General features: G+C 43.6%; 2 protein-coding genes across 6 annotated transcripts in view; one reads left to right on the top strand and one right to left on the bottom strand.

The window, feature by feature from the left end:
* Window positions 1-2,694: 2,694 nt before the first annotated feature.
* On the bottom strand, window positions 2,695-20,561 carry LOC135499097 (transcription initiation factor IIE subunit beta-like). 5 transcript variants are annotated; one of them, XM_064789757.1, is made up of 8 exons: window positions 20,542-20,561; window positions 17,156-17,297; window positions 15,746-15,825; window positions 14,274-14,381; window positions 10,495-10,680; window positions 5,702-5,798; window positions 4,228-4,343; window positions 2,695-3,835 (listed from the first exon to the last, which is right to left on the bottom strand). In XM_064789757.1, the coding sequence occupies exons 2-8, from the start codon at window positions 17,295-17,297 to the stop codon at window positions 3,725-3,727; spliced, it is 840 nt and encodes a 279-aa protein (XP_064645827.1). In that variant the 5' UTR covers window positions 20,542-20,561; the 3' UTR covers window positions 2,695-3,724. The 5 variants fall into 5 exon arrangements, with proteins under 5 accessions (XP_064645827.1, XP_064645824.1, XP_064645825.1 ...); XM_064789754.1 differs by lacking the exon at window positions 20,542-20,561 and adding an exon at window positions 19,717-19,861; XM_064789755.1 differs by lacking the exon at window positions 20,542-20,561 and adding an exon at window positions 19,759-19,861.
* Window positions 19,933-21,689, top strand: part of LOC135499096 (uncharacterized) — an 83,514-nt gene continuing 81,757 nt past the window's right edge. Inside the window, exon 1 of the mRNA XM_064789753.1 lies at window positions 19,933-19,964. The gene's annotated coding sequence lies outside the window, so the exon portion shown is untranslated. The remainder of the gene's footprint in view (window positions 19,965-21,689) is intronic.

Here is a 21,689-nt window from a genome sequence, read left to right as displayed (position 1 = left end):
TCGTCGTTATCGTCTCTCCTCCTAAATTATGTGACCTTTTCCCCGTCAGCCGCAACCGGCTGATCGGTCTTCGCGGCGGGGTCCTGCGCCCCAACAGCCAGAGCCGAGAGGTCCGACTTCAATCTGCATTGGTGGGCATGTACTAGGCCTATAATATGTAAAGAGCAAGCTCTAGTCAACTCCCATAACTGTTTGACATGGGGGAGCCCCCCAAACCCCCGTCCTTCTGACATATTTAGCCAGTACATTGGGGGATGAGACCCCCAAAGCCCCAACCCCGTTCTCTGAAAGTGACAGGTTTTAGTCAGTACATTGGGGGGAAGGCCCCCCCCAAACCCCCCCCCCCATTGGACTCAAAAAATAGAATTCCTTGGAGACGCTGAACAATAAGGCCCCATAAGAAATAGTCCCCGCCCCGGTAGCTGTCTCATATCTGCGGACAGAAGCAGCTCTTTGTGGTGAAATAATAATTGAATTTTCCACCTGCTAGCCTAGATATTTGTGTATGTTTCTTCAGCAGTTGGTTAATAACGAATTTTTGTAGCCGATATATTCTTAATTGTTTTAACGCGTTTTTTTTATTCGTTTGGCGCCAAAATCAAGAATGGCAAATTTACGATCTTGACACTGGAGGCGCTGATGTCGTTCCGGAACGGTAGATGCTAAATCGGATAGCCAGGCGGTAAGGGAACTCCTGCACTCTGACCACGTGACCTACATCATTACTTCACAGTTCTGGCACTGGGCAGTTACTAGAAATCACGTGACTGGATCTGGATTTAGTAGTGATAAAACTGACTTTTTGAAGTTACGTAAATCGAGAAGAAGAGGACGTTTCTTTGTCTGCAATGAAATGTCACAACTGTCTCCGCCGACGTTGTCCTGTATGTCCTAGCAGACGATTTTGAAATACATGATGTCCCACACCCGCACTTCAGTGGCGCCGGTGTGAATAAATCTACTTGCGTGAATGGTCAATGGCTCATGATGTCATGAAATAATTGCGTCACGAGGAAGGAAACAATGGGAATCACGTCCGACGTGGTAACTATGGGTGCGGTGCGTTGTGAATGCAGGATCGGCCAACGCGCGCGGCCCGTATGGAATGTGACAAACTGTACCGGTGTAGAAGTTTAAAATGTCCTAGGATAAAATGTCCGGGAAAAATTCTATTATGCGCTTCAATCTCTGAGCTATTGACTGTCAGGGTCTCTATAGACCCATATTGCAGAATACAATAGGGCCGGACACTTTTTCCAGGGTGGACACTTTTTACTTTTACACCGGAACCAGAATTGTCATGGTTTTTGCACAAATTTTTTCAGATTCGATGGACATGATGGATATATGAAATTTGTTTACACTTTATACATACGTAACCATTACACTCACTACATTGTGTGAGTTACTATAGAAATGCACCCAAAAACACTTCTCGTTACAAGCGTCAGGCGACCAAACACATCGATATAAGGACTACGAGGACTACAGGGAATCTCATACGCCCTAGTGAGTCGATCGGGAACCAATCTATCAATGGTCTGCCCGTGGCTTCTAATGCGCATGCGTGAACCGAGTAAGCCGAGTTATAAGCCGAGTTAACTGTTTTATATGAGAATGCCAACACTTGGATTGAACTCGGGATCAAGTGATGTCATCGAATCGAACTCGTGTTACGTGACGTCACCAGATTCGCTAAGGAGATTTTCAAACAAATCAGAAAATCGGAGCATAAAAACGCTTCAAAGTCATCGAAATGATCCGAAAAGTCTTTTGCGACGTACACTAGATGGGATTGTGTTTGGTGGTATAGGGGTGATAGATTTGGTTTATTTAGCTGTTTTGGAGAACACTCGCAATACTGTTTGTAAAATGTAAACAGAAAGAAAGAAAGAAAGAAACCAGAACATGAGTGATATCAATATGGTCACCAGACTGTGAGTCTGGTGACCATAATTAGAGGGGATACTGGGGATGGCGTGGTAGGGGACAGCTTAAAGTTGGGAGTGGAAAAAAGCACTGATCATCTCAAGAGTTGAACCCATAAGCTCCTGAATACGATCCCAATGCTCGAACCTCTGATCTCCCCTCCGGTGTCTCCAACCCTCCCCTACTGCACTCACATGACAAACCACTAAAGTCAATATTCTCTTTGATATCAGAAGATCAGTGGCAAAGTGGTTAATCCAAATGGCTCACATTCAGGAAACCATGGGTTTGACTCTCAAACGGATCACCGCAGTTATGTCTTTGTGTCCTTGAGCGAGACACTCAACCCTCGTCGTTCAAATGGAACCAAGGCTCTGTCTACCTTTTACCTTTGCCAGAGCCAGCATAAGACTCCATCAAGTGAGAAACATTCATTTCAATAAACCAAACCGTAGTGGCATGTAAAAATACTTATCCTGCCTTGGAGGAGAATACTCCCTGGAGATGAAGGCCTTAAAAGTCCCCTGCTAAAGGAGAGTTGTATTCCGAGCTGTCCCTGGAGGACCACACCTCCAAATGCAAACACCTGACAAAGTAGAATTTTCTCGAAGAAAGATGCTCACCCTGCCTTTGAGGAAAATACTCCCTGGAGGCGAATACTAGGCAGCCGGCAGTGAAAGGGTTACCAATAAAGCAGTGATGAACGCCAACAACACTTTCAACAAAATAGAAACCAGACAGAAAACCAACCAACAGAAAACAGACTTCGAACAACAAAACGTTTTATTTGATTCATTTCTAAAAACATCCCCATCCACATCTTTTTAACTAAGTATCTTTCAAACTTTTACTGAGGCAGGTTTGCGCAACACTCAGTCTAATTCAACACGTTTTGTTTTTGTTCCCTCCGGGTGCACTGGTTTCCTCCTACAAAACAAATTGCCCAAATACCGTTTCAGTGTGGGTTTAAATAAACAAATGCAACGATTCCAGTCTATTCAGACATTTCGTACAATTGGTACTTTTTCAATGAATGACTTTACAAATTTGGTCAACCAGGTTAAATACTATTGCGAACAGAGAATGTAGTTTACGCTACGTCTTAACAAAAGTCAGCCGCGATACCCCAACGTGTTCAGGTTTGTTGTTGTTTTTATGCGATTTCATTGGTTGAGGTTTGTGGGGGGCGTGGCTTCCTAGAAATTTAGTGCCAAATACCGTTTCAGAGCAAATGAGCAGTCTTATTAAAGGGACAACCTGGGAATTACCTGGCCAGGAGGAAAATGTGCCAGCTTGACACCATGCGTCACCACTGGTAGTATTACACTGATGCCGTTCTCTGATAACGATTTTCACCTGTGTTGGAAGGCAGTTCTGGGCATGGCTTGCGAATTTCAGGCAGGCCTAAATTTACACCCCGTTCTTGTGCATTTGTTATTGCAGTTCAATGACTTTTCAATTATCCTGTTTGGAGAAATCACGCTCCTGCTGGAAGCCATTTTTGTAATGAAAAAACCAACATATCTCATGCCCAAGTTGTCCCATTAACATGTTTAAGGACATGGTTTGTCAGCGACCGTGTTCTCCATTTAACTTTGAACATCGATGGCAATCAAGTGATGCATGCAACCGGACAGTCATAACGATTTCCACCTTTTTGGCAACGCATATAGTCACGCCAGACACTTTTCTCCATAAAACTCTTCAGCAGAATTCCAACCAATCAGACCCGACCTAACTCATTTCTGAATAACTTCAGCCAATCACACAAGTCGTTACAAAATTGATAACTGTCTCACTTGTCCACGTTTGAATAGTCTTCTAACAAGTTTCCTAAATGGTCGTTGTGTGATTTGAATGTCTTTTTTCGATTGCCACCTTTTCGTTTTCGTTTCTGTACTGGAGCCTGAAACAGAGGAAGACATTATCAGTAATGGAAGGGGTGTGTTAAAGAGACGACTTGGGCCTGGTAATCACCTGGCCAGGAGGATAATACCTCTGTCAGCCACCATGTGCCGCCACTGGTAGTATCGTACTGAAGCTGATCTCTTATAATGATTTTTGCGGACGGACACCACCTGGTTAGACTGTGCTCTCCAACTAAGTGATGGTAGCGAGCACGAGAGAAGGACACTCAAATCATAACACCAGCTTTGGCGGTGGATCTATAGGAGGCAGCCCCTCCCACTGGCCGGCTGTGGAAAGGCTTACTACCTCCCACTTGCGGCATACACATACCATTACATAACAATACATCAGGGCTGTTCCATCAGTTATGCACCACCCATTGGAACTTACTGCAGTTTTTGCTCCGACGTCTTGCATGGTAGTGATTCCCCGCTGGTCCAGGTACTCATCTATCTTATTTTCATCTACCCCATCTACGGACACGCCTCGCCATAATTTTATAAATTCTGAATAAAAAGCAGAACATTTTGAAAGGGCATTGTAGTCTTGTAGTGAAAGGCCTACACTGTTGTCTTCATTGTATTTTATAGTGCCACAAGTAAAACTTCTCAAATGAAACGGCCAGGGGCCATTGTGCTCACCGTAAGTATTTTTAGTAGACAGTTACAGAAAGTGCTACAGTATGACAATGGTGAATATATTTTTAACTTTGACCTCAGTGACCCCGACAGGTAGGTCATATGCAAACCAGGGTGATATGTGATGTAGACACATCCACCTGACCATAACAATTTCATCACTCGTTACACTACAGCAATCGGCAAAAAACGATTTCCAAGATGGCCGCCTGATTAAATCTATGGCACCAAATAAATCAAAAAATGAAGAAAATGTAAGATAGAACTCAGAAAAGAAAAAAGGAAAAGATGAAAAATAAAAATATTTTTGGCTGTCCTTGACCGGGGTTTGAACTCACGACCTTTGGATTGCCACAATACGAGGAAAAACCCACAAAACATGCAATTTCGGCCATATTTGAGTTCCGATCTGGCTGAAACTTGGCATACAAATAGTGGCTTCTTAGATGCATCATTACACAAAATTAAAACTCTTTACATTGAACAACGACAAAACGTACCAAGAACGGTAAAGTTTTCAACTTTGACCTCTGTGAACTTGAAAGGTGGGTCAAATCAAAAACCCGTAAGATATGTGATGTATCCTTGCTCGGAGTACCTACCATGAAACTTTTATCAAAAACAAATCAGTAATAAGCGAGAAATCACACTTTTTGAGTTTTGAGTTTGGGCCCCCTGGTGGCCAAGTCAATAATCAGACCGAACCAAAATTCAGTGTAAAAGGTCAACTGACCTAGGGGGTCATTTGTTCAAAGTTTCAAGTTCATTACTGTTGCGGTTGAGAAACGTGCCATAGTTACACTCAAACGACAAATTTACGCCATTTGACCTCTGCGACCTTAAAAAGTAGGTCAAATCCAAAAAATTGTGCAACATCTGAGGTAACCTTGCTAGGGGTCCCTGCCATAAAAATTTCATCAAAAACAATTTGCTAATAAGCAGGCTATTGCACTTCTTACTTTTTCTGTTTTGGCCCCCTGGTGGCAAAGTCAAGAATCAGATCAGGCTGAAATTCAGCACCAGAGGTTATATGATATAGGGGGTTATATGTACCAAGTTTCAAGCTCATAGCTTTGGTGGTTGAGAAACGAAACTAGATGACAACCTCTACTGTAGTTGGAAAAAACAAGCAAACAAACTGTACTTGATATCAGACTCATAGTACTTTGAAAACCCAAAGCTTTCCTATGCAAATGAGAACCACTGAGCAATTAGAGTGTCCTTACCCTCGTCAACTGTGAAGTCAAAGCTCTTATCGTTGTAGAAGAGGATTTCTTTTTTATCGGCGGGTCGCATGATTTTGGTGATTTGGCTGCCCAATTGCTGTAGAAAGTAAGATTGAACAGGCTTTCAATTCATGAGAAATTGTGAAAGAAAGTAAGACTGAACAGGCTTTCAATTCATTAGAAATTGTGATAGAAAGTAAGACTGAACAGGCTTTCAATTCATGACAAATTGTGGTAGAAAGTAAGATTGAACAGGCTTTCAATTCATGAGTAATTGTGGAAAAAAGTAAGATTGAACAGGCTTTCAATTCATGAGCAATTGGGGTAGAAAGTAAGATTGAACAGGCTTTCAATTCATGAGAAATTGTGGTAGAAAGTAATATTATGACAAATTGTGGTAGAAAGTAAGATTGAACAGGCTTTCAATTCATGAGTAATTGTGGTAGAAAGTAAGATTGAACAGGCTTTCAATTCATGAGAAATTGTGGTAGAAAGTAAGACTGAACAGAATTCAGACAGATTTATCGAAGCGCAAGATCAAGTGAAGTTTAGACAATCCAAAGTAGAACCTCTCTATTAAGGACACCCTCAGGACTGACAAGTAGAGAAGTGTCAAGATTAGAGAGGTCAAATTGAATGGAAACTCCCAATTTGGCACCAAAGCTAGTGTCCTTGATAGAGAGGTGTCCTGATTAGAGAGGTCAAATTGAATGGAAACAACCAATTTGGGACCAAAGCTAGTGTCCTTAATAGAGAGTTCTTCAGATTAGAGAGGTCAAATGGAATGGAAACAACCAATTTGGGACCAAAGCTAGTGTCCTTAATAGAGAGTTCTTCAGATTAGAGGTCAAATTGAATGGAAACAACCAATTTAGGACCAAAGTGTGCTGAGCCAGGAATGTTAGTTCTGTTGGAGAATCTTCTAGTATCCCTCTAAATTATTTGCATTGTAGTTGTGCTGCATAAAGTTAGATGGCAGCACAATCTAGTTCTTCTCATTCTCTCCTTTATTCCAACTTACGTAATTCAAGGCCTTCTCAGGGCTTGACCCCAATCGCTCAATGCCAGTCCATTTATACCTTATGCCAAGAGCTGCTATCATACATTTCAAACCACTATATTTGCAGTTCTTCCTTCCTTTACCCCACCACGGCCACACATGACCAGTCCCATCGGTCACAGTTCCTTGAGAAGGGGATGAAACCCGGGCCTTATTGCGGGGTAGGAAGCAGTGTTGACCACACCGTTCCTTGAGAAGGGGATCAAACCCGGGCCTTATTGCAGGGTAGGAAGCAGTGTTGACCACACAGTTCCTTGAGAAGGGGATCAAACCCGGGCCTTATTGCAGGGTAGAAAGCAGTGTTGACCACACAGTTTCTTGAGAAGGGGATCAAACCCGGGCCTTATTGCAGGGTAGGAAGCAGTGTTGACCACACAGTTCCTTGAGAAGGGGATCAAACCCGGGCCTTATTGCAGGGTAGGAAGCAGTGTTGACCACAAAGTTCCTTGAGAAGGGGATCAAACCCGGGCCTTATTGCAGAGTAGGAAGCAGTGTTGACAACACAGTTCCTTGAGAAGGGGATCAAACCCGGGCCTTATTGCAGGGTAGGAAGCAGTGTTGACCACACAGTTCCTTGAGAAGGGGATCAAACCCGGACCTTATTGCAGGGTAGGAAGCAGTGTTGACCACACAGTTCCTTGAGAAGGGGATCAAACCCGGGCCTTATTGCAGGGTAGGAAGCAGTGTTGACCACACAGTTCCTTGAGAAGGGGATCAAACCCGGGCCTTATTGCGGGGTAGGAAGCAGTGTTGACCACACAGTTCCTTGAGAAGGGGATCAAACCCGGGCCTTATTGCGGGGTAGGAAGCAGTGTTGACCACACAGTTCCTTGAGAAGGGGATCAAACCCAGGCCTTATTGCGGGGTAGGAAGCAGTGTTGACCACACAGTTCCTTGAGAAGGGGATCAAACCCAGGCCTTATTGCGGGGTAGGAAGCAGTGTTGACCACACAGTTCCTTGAGAAGGGGATCAAACCCAGGCCTTATTGCAGGGTAGGAAGCAGTGTTGACCACAAAGTTCCTTGAGAAGGGGATCAAACCCGGGCCTTATTGCAGAGTAGGAAGCAGTGTTGACCACACAGTTCCTTGAGAAGGGGATCAAACCCAGGCCTTATTGGAGGGTAGGAAGCAGTGTTGACCACACAGTTTCTTGAGATGGGGATCAAACCCGGGCCTTATAGCAGGGTAGGAAGCAGTGTTGACCACACAGTTCCTTCAGAAGGGGATCAAACCCGGGCCTTATTGCAGGGTAGGAAGCAGTGTTGACCACACAGTTTCTTGAGATGGGGATCAAACCCGGGCCTTATTGCAGGGTAGGAAGCAGTGTTGACCACACAGTTCCTTGAGAAGGGGATCAAACCCGGGCCTTATTGCAGGGTAGGAAGCAGTGTTGACCACACAGTTTCTTGAGATGGGGATCAAACCCGGGCCTTATAGCAGGGTACGAAGCAGTGTTGACCACACAGTTCCTTAAGAAGGGGATCAAACCCGGATCTATTGCAGGGTAGTAAGCAGTGTTGACCACACAGTTCCTTGAGAAGGGGATCAAACCCGGGCCTTATTGCAGGGTAGGAAGCAGTGTTGACCACACAGTTCCTTGAGAAGGGGATCAAACCCGGGCCTTATTGCGGGGTAGGAAGCAGTGTTGACCACACAGTTCCTTGAGAAGGGGATCAAACCCGGGCCTTATTGCGGGGTAGGAAGCAGTGTTGACCACACAGTTCCTTGAGAAGGGGATTAAACCCAGGCCTTATTGCGGGGTAGGAAGCAGTGTTGACCACACAGTTCCTTGAGAAGGGGATCAAACCCGGGCCTTATTGCGGGGTAGGAAGCAGTGTTGACCACACAGTTCCTTGAGAAGGGGATCAAACCCGGGCCTTATTGCAGGGTAGGAAGCAGTGTTGACCACACAGTTTCTTGAGATGGGGATCAAACCCGGGCCTTATAGCAGGGTAGGAAGCAGTGTTGACCACACAGTTCCTTCAGAAGGGGATCAAACCCGGATCTATTGCAGGGTAGTAAGCAGTGTTGACCACACAGTTCCTTGAGAAGGGGATCAAACCCGGGCCTTATTGCAGGGTAGGAAGCAGTGTTGACCACACAGTTCCTTGAGAAGGGGATCAAACCCGGATCTATTGCAGGGTAGGAAGCAGTGTTGACCACACAGTTCCTTGAGAAGGGGATCAAACCCGGGCCTTATTCCAGGGTAGGAAGCAGTGTTGACCACACAGTTCCTTGAGAAGGGGATCAAACCAGGGCCTTATTGCGGAGTAGGAAGCAGTGTTGACCACACAGTTCCTTGAGAAGGGGATCAAACCTGGGCCTTATTGCAGGGTAGGAAGCAGTGTTGACCACACAGTTCCTTGAGAAGGGGATCAAACCAGGGCCTTATTGCGGAGTAGGAAGCAGTGTTGACCACACTGTTCCTTGAGAAGGGGATCAAACCCGGGCCTTATTGCAGGGTAGGAAGCAGTGTTGACCACACAGTTCCTTGATAAGGGGATCAAACCCGGGCCTTATTGCAGGGTAGGAAGCCGTGTTGACCACACAGTTCCTTGAGAAGGGGATCAAACCCGGGCCTTATTGCAGGGTAGGAAGCCGTGTTGACCACACAGTTCCTTGAGAAGGGGATCAAACCCGGGTCTTATTGCAGGGTAGGAAGCCGTGTTGACCACACAGTTCCTTGAGAAGGGGATCAAACCCGGGCCTTATTGCAGGGTAGGAAACAGTGTTGACCACACAGTTCCTTGAGAAGGGGATCAAACCCGGGCCTTATTGCAGGGTAGGAAGCCGTGTTGACCACACTGTTCCTTGAGAAGGGGATCAAACCCGGGCCTTATTGCAGGGTAGGAAGCAGTGTTGACCACACAGTTCCTTGAGAAGGGGATCAAACCCGGGCCTTATTGCAGGGTAGGAAGCAGTGTTGACCACACAGTTCCTTGAGAAGGGGATCAAACCCGGGCCTTATTGCAGGGTAGGAAGCCGTGTTGACCACAATTTTCCTTGAGAAGGGGATCAAACCCGGGCCTTATTGCAGGGTAGGAAGCAGTGTTGACCACACAGTTCCTTGAGAAGAGGATCAAACCCGGGCCTTATTGCAGGGTAGGAAGCAGTGTTGACCACACAGTTCCTTGAGAAGGGGATCAAACCCGGGCCTTATTGCAGGGTAGGAAGCAGTGTTGACCACACTGTTCCTTGAGAAGGGGATCAAACCTGGGCCTTATTTCAGGGGCTCCACCAATTATTGCCTCCTTCATATTCAGGATGAACAAACATACATTTTAACTTGTTGGTGTATAGCGATACAAAAACATACCCGAGTGTTATGAAGTACTCTGAATAACTGAGAACATGATCAATGGAATCTTCACTTGGGTGTATAGCACGGTATGCTTGAACTCCGTGATTTAATAGAGCATTCGAATTAAGGTTGGTGGCATTCGGGTGCAGCATGAGCCTGTAGAGAAGTTTGCAAAAAAAAACTGAATTTGTAATATTGCAATGGACATCAATGGAAGATGCTAGGTTGGTGTCTATTGCAGCATAAACTTGTTAGAGAGTTTCTTAACCCTATAACACCTGGAGGCGCCCGGTGACAACCGCCGTCGATCTCACTGGAGAAAAAAACATGATTTCCAGGTAAAATAAAGTCGGGGCCAAGGGGAATAAGCCCTTGCGCTGGCTCTAGGTGTTATAGCGTTAAAGAGGACACTCGTGTCAGCTCGGCGCCTACCTGAATAACTCGCCCACATTTCGGCACAGCCTCTTCGACGTCGTCCATCAAAACACCGCCCAATCCTTTCAGGTCATTTCGCTCCAGCAATCGCATTAACCCCCTCCGGTCTCGGATGTTATACTTCGGGCGGAAGACAAACTTATTGTCATCCACGACGTTGATCTTGGGATTGTTGACGAGGGCCTACAAGGGTTATGAGACATTAGAGAGGTTCAGATTTTGATCAGCAAACAAGGTGGCACTTTATATTCCAGGTCCCTGTCTGACTTTATCAAGACTTCGAAGTACAGTAGAACCTCTCTATTAAGGACACTAACGGAACTGACAAGTGATGTCCTTAATAGAGAGGTATCCTGATTGTTGACGAGGGCCTACAAGGGTTACGAGACATTAGAGAGGTTCAGATTTTGATAAGCAAACAAGGTGGCACTTTCTATTCCAGGTCCCTGTCTGACTTTTTCAAGACTACGAAGTACAGTAGAACCTCTCTATTAAGGACACCAACGGGACTGACAAGTGATGTCCTAAATAGAGAGGTGTCCTGATTGTTGACGAGGGCCTACAAGGGTTACGAGACATTCGAGAGGTTCATATTTTGATCAGCAAACGAGGTGGCACTTTACATTCCAGGTCCCTATCTGACCTTTTCACGACACCGATGTACAGTAGAACCTCTCTATTAAGGACACCAACGGGACTGACAAGTGATGTCCTTAATAGAGAGGTGTCCTGATTAGAGAGGTCAATTTGAATGGAAACAACCAATTTGGGACCAAAACTAGTGTCCTTAATACTAATAGAGAGGTTGTCCTTAATAGAGAGGTTATCCTTAATAGAGAGGTTATCTTTAATAGAGAGGTGTCCGCTAAGGGAGGTTCCACTGTAATAGCTTCAGTTTTTTCCTGGTGAAAAGAGATTCACCATGCGCATGCACAGTGGTAAGTGGAGCCAAAACTCTTCCATTATGTTGCTGAAAATTTTGGAACGTAATGATGATAGATACATAATCTGATTGATGCTAAGTGAGATATCGATATCAACGCTAATTAACCATTTATTCTTCCAAATATTGCAAAATGACAACTTGGACATGTTCTCAAAATATCAACATTTTTTGAAAATTTTCTTGATGACATGGAAGACAATGTCAGTCTGAGTACTGAACCAAGATTTGGGGTGAAAACATCAAAGTCTAGTTGATTGAGAGGAAATATCGTTTTCGTGGTGTTTTGAAGAATTACTGCCAAACCAGTATTGATATAAACATTTCGCTTTAACATCTATCAGATCATGTATCTATCATCAATATCCCGCATTTTCAGCGTTATATCACGCACAGTTTGCGGATGCAGACCACTTTAAAAATACCTTGTACCCAGGTCTTACAGGCTTTTCAGTCCTATACTACATTCATGCTCATGGATGGTCATCTGGCCCAGAATCATATTTTGGGTGCTGGATTCGAAAGGCTCTTGATACCAGTATGGGGCCATCCATTAAGTACAGTAGAACCTCTCTATTAAGGACACCTTCGGGACTGGCAAGTGCTGGCCTTAATAGAGAGGTGTCCTGATCAGAGAGGTCAAATTGAATAGAAACTACCAAATTGGGACCAAAACTAGTGTCCTTAATAGAGAGGTGTCCGCTAAGGGAGGTTCCACTGTATGTACGCATCAAACTTGGGATTTTGAGACCCCTCCCCTTGTACACACAATTTGGACAAAATTTACAGCTGTACGCATTTTCCCCAAAATTCCTAAACCGTCTTCCCGCTCAGTACGTACATACTCAATGGATGGCCCGTATCCTCATGAGATGCAGAAGATGACCCAAGGGAGGGGTGGTGTGCAGGGTGAGGGTGACCTTACATTGGTTGGTCTCAACAAGAATTTCATCAAATATCAGTATATTGGTCTTGCCCTGATGGTACCAGGGATAAAGTGAGTTTGGAGGAGGGTGAACAGTGGGAGGAAACAACCTACCTCGGTCAATAGCCATATTTCATCAAATATCAGTATATTGGTCTTGTCCTGATGGTACCGGAGATAAAGTGAGTTTTGAGGAGGGTGAACAGTGGGAGGAAATAACCTACCTCGGTTGATAGCCATATTTCATCAAATATCAGTATATTGGTCTTACCCTGATGGTACCAGGGATAAAGTGAGTTTGGAGGAGGGTGAAGAGTGGGAGGAAACCTACCTCGGTCGATAGCCATATTTCATCAAATATCAGTATAATGGTCTTGCCCTGATGGTACCAGGGATAAAGTGAGTTTTGAGGAGGGTGAACAGTGGGAGGAAATAACCTACCTCGGTTGATAGCCATATTTCATCAAATATCAGTATATTGGTCTTACCCTGATGGTACCAGGGATAAAGTGAGTTTGGAGGAGGGTGAAGAGTGGGAGGAAACCTACCTCGGTCGATAGCCATATTTCATCAAATATCAGTATAATGGTCTTACCCTGATGGTACCAGGGATAAAGTGAGTTTGGAGGAGGGTGAACAGTGGGAGGAAACAACCTACCTCGGTCCATAGCCATATTTCATCAAATATCAGTATAATGGTCTTGCCCTGATGGTACCAGGGATAAAGTGAGTTTGGAGGAGGTTGAACAGTGGGAGGAAACAACCTACCTCGGTCAATAGCCATATTTCATCAAATATCAGTATAATGGTCTTGCCCTGATGGTACCAGGGATAAAGTGAGTTTGGAGGAGGGTGAACAGTGGGAGGAAACAACCTACCTCGGTCCATAGCCATATTTCATCAAATATCAGTATATTGGTCTTGTCCTGATGGTACCAGGGATAAAGTGAGTTTGGAGGAGGGTGAACAGTGGGAGGAAACTTACCTCGGTCGATAGCCATATTTCATCAAATATCAGTATATTGGTCTTGTCCTGATGGTACCAGGGATAAAGTGAGTTTGGAGGAGGGTGAACAGTGGGAGGAAACTTACCTCGGTCGATAGCCATATTTCATCAAATATCAGTATATTGGTCTTGCCCTGATGGTACCAGGGATAAAGTGAGTTTGGAGGAGGGTGAACAGTGGGAGGAAACTTACCTCGGTCGATAGCCATATTTCATCAAATATCAGTATATTGGTCTTGTCCTGATGGTACCAGGGATAAATCAATCAACAATCAACAATGTCTTATAGAGCGCCAAACTCCAGGTAAACCTGCTCAAGGCGCTACCTCCCCACCAAGAAATGCTTCCTCGAACAGCCAGGATTTTAGGAGTCGTTTAAAAGCAAGCAGCGCGTCCGCCCCCCTGATGTGCTCCGATAAAGTGAGTTTGGAGGAGGGTGAACAGTGGGAGGAAACAACCTACCTCGGTCGATAGCCATATTTTATCAAATATCAGTATATTGGTCTTGCCCTGATGGTACCAGGGATAAAGTGAGTTTGGAGGAGGGTGAACAGTGGGAGGAAACAACCTACCTCGGTCGATAGCCATATTTCATCAAATATCAGTATATTGGTCTTGCCCTGATGGTACCGGGGATAAAGTGAGTTTGGAGGAGGGTGAACAGTGGGAGGAAACGACCTACCTCGGTCCATAGCCATATTTCATCAAATATCAGTATATTGGTCTTGCCCTGATGGTACCGGGGATAAAGTGAGTTTGGAGGAGGGTGAACAGTGGGAGGAAACAACCTACCTCGGTCAATAGCCATATTTCATCAAATATCAGTATATTGGTCTTGCCCTGATGGTACCAGGGATAAAGTGAGTTTGGAGGAGGGTGAACAGTGGGAGGAAACAACCTACCTCGGTCGATAGCCATTGTTTATGCCGTGCTCCGACATCAAGTTGATTTGTTTCGTCAAGAATGTCATCAATTGATAATGGATAAGTGTCTCCCTGTTGATGCCGTTGCTGAAATATTAAAAGCGGACGATACACGAGTTTGACAATGCAATCTCTAGGAACGTTTCAATAAGTTAGGAATGAATCACTGAGAAAAACAACTCATATCGGGTAGGCCTATGTTTCATCAGTGTCGACGCTGGCGTCATCAGGGCAAACTCTGCTGATTCAAAATCCTGAATTCCCGGCATTGAGTGCCAAGTCAGGTTCCAAGTCGTCTGGTATTCCTGAATTCCGATAATTCTGGTAATGTTTGACACAGCACTATAACATTCCTCGCACAAGCGTGAATAGTTTTGATGTACGATGAGATTGGAGGGACACCTATTAAGGACTTTGTGTAGCTTTTGCTAACCTACCTAGCTGCTGCTGATTGATTTCTTTAAAGGACAACTTCTATTTTCCGATGGAGAGGAAAATGAGATATTCTTCAAAAATCGAGTTAATTTTATGATTGAAGAAGTCACCTGAAGTTCTATTGGCCTATATGAGCCTATCAGATGGGGATTTCTTTTTCATTGTGAGCAAATTCGAACATGAGAGGGGCAGAAACAGGGTGAGTGCAGCCCAAAATCGCATCACAATATCCAATTTGATGGAATCCAATATCCCTTCTTCTATCCTTCCCCTTCCAGGGCGTTTGCTCTGCACTTGGAGGTGATTTTCTCCACGGAGTATTCCTCCTCCAAGGCAGGATAAGCGTTTATGCGTGCCAGTATGGTTAGGTGCCAGTTGGGTTTATTGGTCTAGTGACTACGACTTCGGCAAGGCCTAGTGACTCCAGACTTCGGCCGGAGGGAGTGTCACAACTGCCTTCGTCCAGCAATGTGTAAAACTAAAACCCTCGGTGAAAAAGTGTAAATCAGCAAGGGAAATGTCATTGTTGGGTCTTCTGATGATTTCGGCACAATTTTAAAGACATTTTCTGGAGTCAAAGTGTAAAATGGCCCTAACTAAGTGTAAACAGGCCTGTGTGTGAGATTTCCCCCAAATGTGTAAGGTTAGGCAGCCCTGTAGAGTCCACGCAAGCTACTCATGTTTCTCACTTGGTGGAGTCTGTAACCTGCCCTGGCATAGACACCAGATTCAAGGAACCTCGGTTTTACATCTCATTCAAAGGACTGTGGAGAGCCGGTAATTTTCGTTCCTTGAAAGCCACACCGGTTCATCCAGAAATACACTCCTGGGTTCTCGCCGGGATCGACCGGGGCCTTTTGAGTGGTAGTCGGAGTTCACCACTCAGCTATAAGGCTCCTTTATTCAAATTTGCACATACTTGATTATTTTACTTAAGCGGCAAAACACTTTTCGGTACTTTTGTCCTGGTGGAAAAAACAGTCAACGAAACCAAGTGATTAGTATTCTTATCTTACCTTCATATATTTAACTATTTTTGCCAATATTCCAAACTTAAACTGTGAACTTCCTTGCATTGCCTTGTAGTTAAAATCGGCTGAAATGAATAAAACAGTAAACTCACTGAAAGGCTCAACTCATAAACATTTTTAGCTGCAATTAGACCAAAACTAAAACAGCCACTCAAAAACTTTTCTGTTTTCGGCCAACGAGCAAAGCTATGAAAATCATTAGGCTTAAACTTTCATGCAAACTTGGCCTTCAAAATTCTTTCACAGCCTTCGAGTCTGTTTGAATCTTGATGTTCTGGTTGAACTGGTTAACACTTGGACGCGGCCATCATACTGACCATTATGCCCTCGGTCTTTTGGCCAAAGGAGGGAAGTCCACGCCAGCTACTCATGTTTCTCACTTGGTGGGGACTTTTACTTGCCCTGGCGTAAATACCAGATACTAGGAGCTTTGGCTTCAAGGAATTGATACTGAACTGGAGGTATTGGTTGTCTCACCGAAACCGCGAGGGTGGAGCTAAAATGTAGACCAAAACCATAGCCAATATTTAAGCTCCATCCGAGCGGTTTTTGTGAGACAATCAATACCGACAGTGAGGTATCAATTTCTATTCTAAAACATATCAAATGAAATATCAAATGATAAAGGCTACATTATCCATTATGATAACGAAATATTCTCACTCGGGTGTTTTGTCAAGTCTTATTCGAATGACTGTGAAGAGTCAGGAATATTAGTTCCTTAAATCTACAACGGTTCATCGAGAACACAAATCCTGGGTTCCGAATCTGGGCCGAATTTCGTGGTAACCCGCAGTACTTTTATCAACCACTAGGCTATGAGGCTTTCAAACAGGTGTCTGCGATGGATCTGCCAAGTGTTCTGGCCAAGGATAATCTCTAATGAAGCTCTCCGATCCGTCAGCTGACGCAGATCTAGAGTTCTAACGTTGCCGACGTAATCGGATGCTGCAGACTTTGATGGCTTAGACATGTCCTCTGGATGAATCCAAGCAGCATACCAAAGACTGCCCTGCATTTGAGCCCCCCAGGGAAAGAACAAACGAGGCTGGCCCAAAGTCAAATGGAGTAGGACTATGTCAGTGGAGCTGAAACTGATGGGGCTGACCTGGGACGAGGCACAACGGGCAGCAAGAGACTGAAAAGGCTGGAGGTTGTCTTGTGGCCTTATGTGCCACGAGGGACGAAGAGCCTCAAGTAAGTATGAGGCTGTCAAGGGTAGGTGCTTACCAGGAGGACTATGTCAAAGGAGCTGAAACTGATGGGGCTGACATGGGACGAGGCACAACGGGCAGCAAGAGACTGAAAAGGCTGGAGGTTGTGTTGTGGCCTTATGTGCCAATAGGGACGAAGAGCCCTAAGTAAGTATGAGGCTGTCAAGGGTAGGGTGCTTACCTTTAGGTTTTGGCGCTGGCCGTGCCTTCTTCGTGCTGCGATCATTTTCAGTTCTTTTCTGGGCCTTTCTCTTTTCGACTGATGGTTGTGCTAGCGCCCTCTTTTTGAAAGCTTCTCTCTCCTTCAGCAATGCTGGATCCATCTAGAAAAAGAATGTGGTGAAATCAAAAGATAAGACGAACATTGGGTTGACAGTTGTGGCCAGGAACCCCAACTTGCCCAAAATTATTATCGAGATCTGAATACGCTTCAGATCGGATGACATATCAAAAACAACAGATTACAACTGAGATGTTTCAATACCAGTTCCCATGCCAAAGACTCAATAAACGGTTTGCGCAAATAAATTTCTGTGAAAAGTGCTTTTCAAAATGGCAGAAATTTATTTTTCAAACTTACACTGTCTGTGAATCACAGGCAGTGTAAGTTTACCATGTGTTTTACAGTTTATCTAGTACTGACGTACCGGTGCAAGAAATAGCCGCCGGCTTCATTTGACATTTCATTGTTTTAATGCAGCTATCAAGTTTATGCCCGGACCCCCCTCCTCAGGCACTCGACGTTAACTCGCCAGTCCAGCAAATCCCTGAGGTTGGGAACCAGTCATAGATTCACCTGTCTCATGGAAATCACCAGGAGCGGATTCACCTCCTGTCATAACAATTCACCTTTGGGACTCACTTTTCTCTGAAAAGCGAGTGGAGACTCACCCCAAACTAGTCAAGCCTATACTTTTCCTAAGACAATGTAAACAGGGTCGAAAACGTCAATATAATGGCCGAATATTGTAATTTGATGCAAATTAAAAAGTGCTGAAACAATATAAGATTAAGAATGCAAAGCTTAATATCATCAAGTTTAAGGCCAAAATAGTTTGACCTCTCAGTCTCAGGTGAAAATAGGTGGATTTTGTTGACAATTAATATTGATCATTTAGGCCAAAAAAGTTTGACCTCTCTCAGGTGAAAATAGTTGGATTTTGTTGACAATTAATATTGATCATCAAGTTTTAGGCCAAAATAGTTTGACCTCTCTCAGGTGAAAATAGTTGGATTTTGTTGACAGTTAATATCATCAAGTTTTAGGCCAAAATAGTTGAACCTCTCTCACGTGAAAATAGTTGGATTTTGTTGACAATTAGGCCTTATATCATCAAGTTTTAGGCCAAAATTGTTTGACATCTCTCGGGTGAAAATAGTTGGATTTTGTTGACAATTAATATTGATCATCAACCAGATGGTCATTATCGTGATGATGTTGCAGATGATTTGTTGCTTGGTGAAAACGAATTGTCAGACTCCGATAATGATGATGATAACTTAAATTTTGACGACAACTTGGAATTGTAAAACAGTTGTAGTGCAAAGTAGTGAATAAGTAAATGTTGTTAATGGCATCGGTTATGTAAGTGTTAGTTACTTTACCCCCCAAGTTAAACTTTTGGGCAAAAATCTCACATCCCCTCCCTGATTCAAATGCCACTTTTTTTAGGGTTTACCCTGTAAAAAGCTTGTAACGACATTCATTTTCCATGAAAAGCACGGGTCCACCTAATGTGCGTCCAGAACTCTGTTTGCGCGTCCGGAGCGCGTCCGGAAGAGAAAGTGCGCGTCCGGAACAATTTCCTATGTAAATATGAACCTATTGTTGCATTCGATGGCTTAAATAGCATTTTAATTCCATGTAGAGAAAATAAAATTGAAAAAAATCTTTTTGGTGACTTGTATTTTACAATTTTCAGCGAGGTGGTTAATTACTAATGCCATACTCATATCCTAACTTCCTTACGCGCCTTCTCCTGTTGTGGTCGTCTAAGTCGGTATGAGTTTGTCTTTGCGTGCCGTGGGATAAGGGGCAATAGCAATTATTGTGAAGCCAATTTGCGCTTTTAGGGGGGAGGGGAGGGGATCGAGGGGGGCGGGGGAAGGGGGTCAACAAAATTCATTCCATGTGCTGAGACACCAGATACCAGTCTAATCCATTACAACACGGCTACTATCGAAATTCTGCAACTGCAACAACAATTTGTTGAGGAGAAACGTCAGTAAACTGGGATTTGATGGCTGTGTAACACCCAAATCACCCCGCTGAAAATTGTAAAATACAAAGTCACCAAGGAGATTTTTTCCAATTTTATTTTCTCTACATGGAATTAAAATGCTATTTAAGCCATCTAATGCAACATTAGGTTCATATTTACATAGGAAATTGTTCCGGACGCGCACTTTCTCTTCCGGACGCGCTCCGGACGCACAAATTGTTCCGGACGCGCATTAGGTAGACCGAAAAGCACTGGCCAGTGATGGTGTGTCTTGGATGGACTTTCTGCATGTCGGATTTCAAGCTATTAAAACTTTCTGAGTACTTGATGAAAGTGATCATAGTCAATAGGTATCAATGCCGACATGTGCAGTAGGCTCAAGTTGTCATTATTAGCCCATTCATGCTTCTCAAAAGGAATGTAGGCCCTGCACAACCCATCTGGGCCTAAAATGCATATTATAATGACCTATTATGGACTTAGAAAATTTTAGACCAGCACCAGTTAACTAAGTACTCACTGTATATTCGGCATAAGTCATTAGTAGTGTATACCTTTATACCTTTATGAATACAATTAAACAATTTTCAGTAGAATCTGACCAATAATAACGACAAAACTAGCGGAAGTGCGGAGGAAATTTTATAAACAAATCCAAACTCCGAAAAAACCGGATGCACTTGTGCACCATCTGTCGGCTTTCACTGCGAGCGCCTCCCAGAATTTTTTTATGAACTAAAAAACAAGATGGAAGCCAAACTTTGACAGGTACAAATTTTTCGGTTTCTTTTGTAATATTTTACCTTCTAGAGAACGAAATTTTGGAGAATAACCATATGAAGAGAAAGAGTATATGTTTTTTCATCAAAAGATTTCGCCAGAAATTAAATGTTTTGGGCGTATCTAAGGAAAATTGAGATGGCATTCAAAGAAAAACAAAAAAAGTTACAAAAAAGTCATTTCGCATTCATTTACAGTTAAATCACACACCAGTCATCATGTCAAACTCTCAATCACACAGAGTTATTGATTAAGTTTGAAAAAATGTCGAAGCCTAGATGTCTCAATTAGTCAATAAGTGAATGTAGGCCTATCGGGGCCTATGGCCTAACTACAGAATAGCGATAGCCGGACAGTAGCTCTGACAGTACATTATGACGATGTAGGCCTACACTCTGTTCCTCTGTACATTATGTACACCATTCCTATCATTTAGAACAGAGTGTCCCGGCTATTCTGCAGTTGCTCCGGGCCTATCCCTGTTTTATTTTTTGATCGACTGAAATTAAGGCCTAGCTAGGCTACGCCGGTTGTTAAAAATTCTGAATTTGTAATTAAATTTAACCTGTTAACTGCGTAATTAAGACACCATATGACGTCTTGGCCTAAAGACCGTGCATTGCGTAAGACGTTGTATGGCGTCCTATTTTTGTGATTCACCTAAGCCCAAGCAACACTCAGAAATTCGATGGGGAATCCCCTTAGAATGTCAGCGCAGTGTAGTTTGGTTTCAGAACACTACTGGCACCAGTTTTTGAGCTGAATCATGGCTTCTGAGCTTTTGAGCTGAATCATGGTTTTTGAGCTTTTGAGCTGAATCATGGTTTTTGAGCTTTTGAGCTGAATCATGGTTTTTGAGCTTTTGAGCTGAATCATGGCTTTTGAGCTTTTGAGCTGAATCATGGTTTTTGAGCTTTTGAGCTGAATCATGGCTTTTGAGCTTTTGAGCTGAATCATGGCTTTTGAGCTTTTGAGCTGAATCATGGCTACAGCATGCAAGAGGAAGCGGCTGTGAGATGAGGATGTGTAATCTAATTAATTACGCAATATGACGGGGTTGACAAATAAAAAACTACGCTGCTTACAGGTTAAAATTTTAAAATGTCTAATTCCGGAAATACGTACTAAATATAAATTTCGACATTGCCATTGTGAAGACTAATATACAGATATTATGAATACCAAGTTCAAATTTGTACTCATAATACTAGGGCAGAGACGTGTATTCATCCACAAACGGAAGTGTGCACAGTTACATAGAGCTTATTAAAATGTCAGGCTGGGATGGACCAAAGTGGAATTAATTCTCAATCTGTGGTTGATTCTTAATCTACAGCGTCAGGCCATCACAGAAATATGCTTTTTGATAATATATTTAAGAAAATGTGGTCTCACTGGTCAGTTTAAAACTTGTATTTTGACAGGGCCATATCAATGCGTCAGTGACGTTTTGATGGATATGGTGTACGGAAATCATTTTTTCGCAGGCAATCGGTATTGGATTGTTTTGAAACTTTATTATACTATAGCAAAGGGTTCTTCTTGACACATATAAAATTTTGTGCAGATTGATTGGTCCAAGGTGTACTTTTTTTACCAAAACTTTTGAACAAACAATGTACACGTAATGTACACAGTTTTTAATAGAGGGCTCTGGCAATAACTGCACTACAGCATTGTGTGATTAGTGAATTTCTATTTAACTGGACCACG

This window comes from Lineus longissimus, chromosome 14, assembly GCF_910592395.1.
Source record: "Lineus longissimus chromosome 14, tnLinLong1.2, whole genome shotgun sequence".
NCBI classification, from domain to species: Eukaryota; Metazoa; Nemertea; class Pilidiophora; order Heteronemertea; family Lineidae; genus Lineus; species Lineus longissimus.
This window is presented reverse-complemented; position numbering and strand designations above follow the sequence as displayed.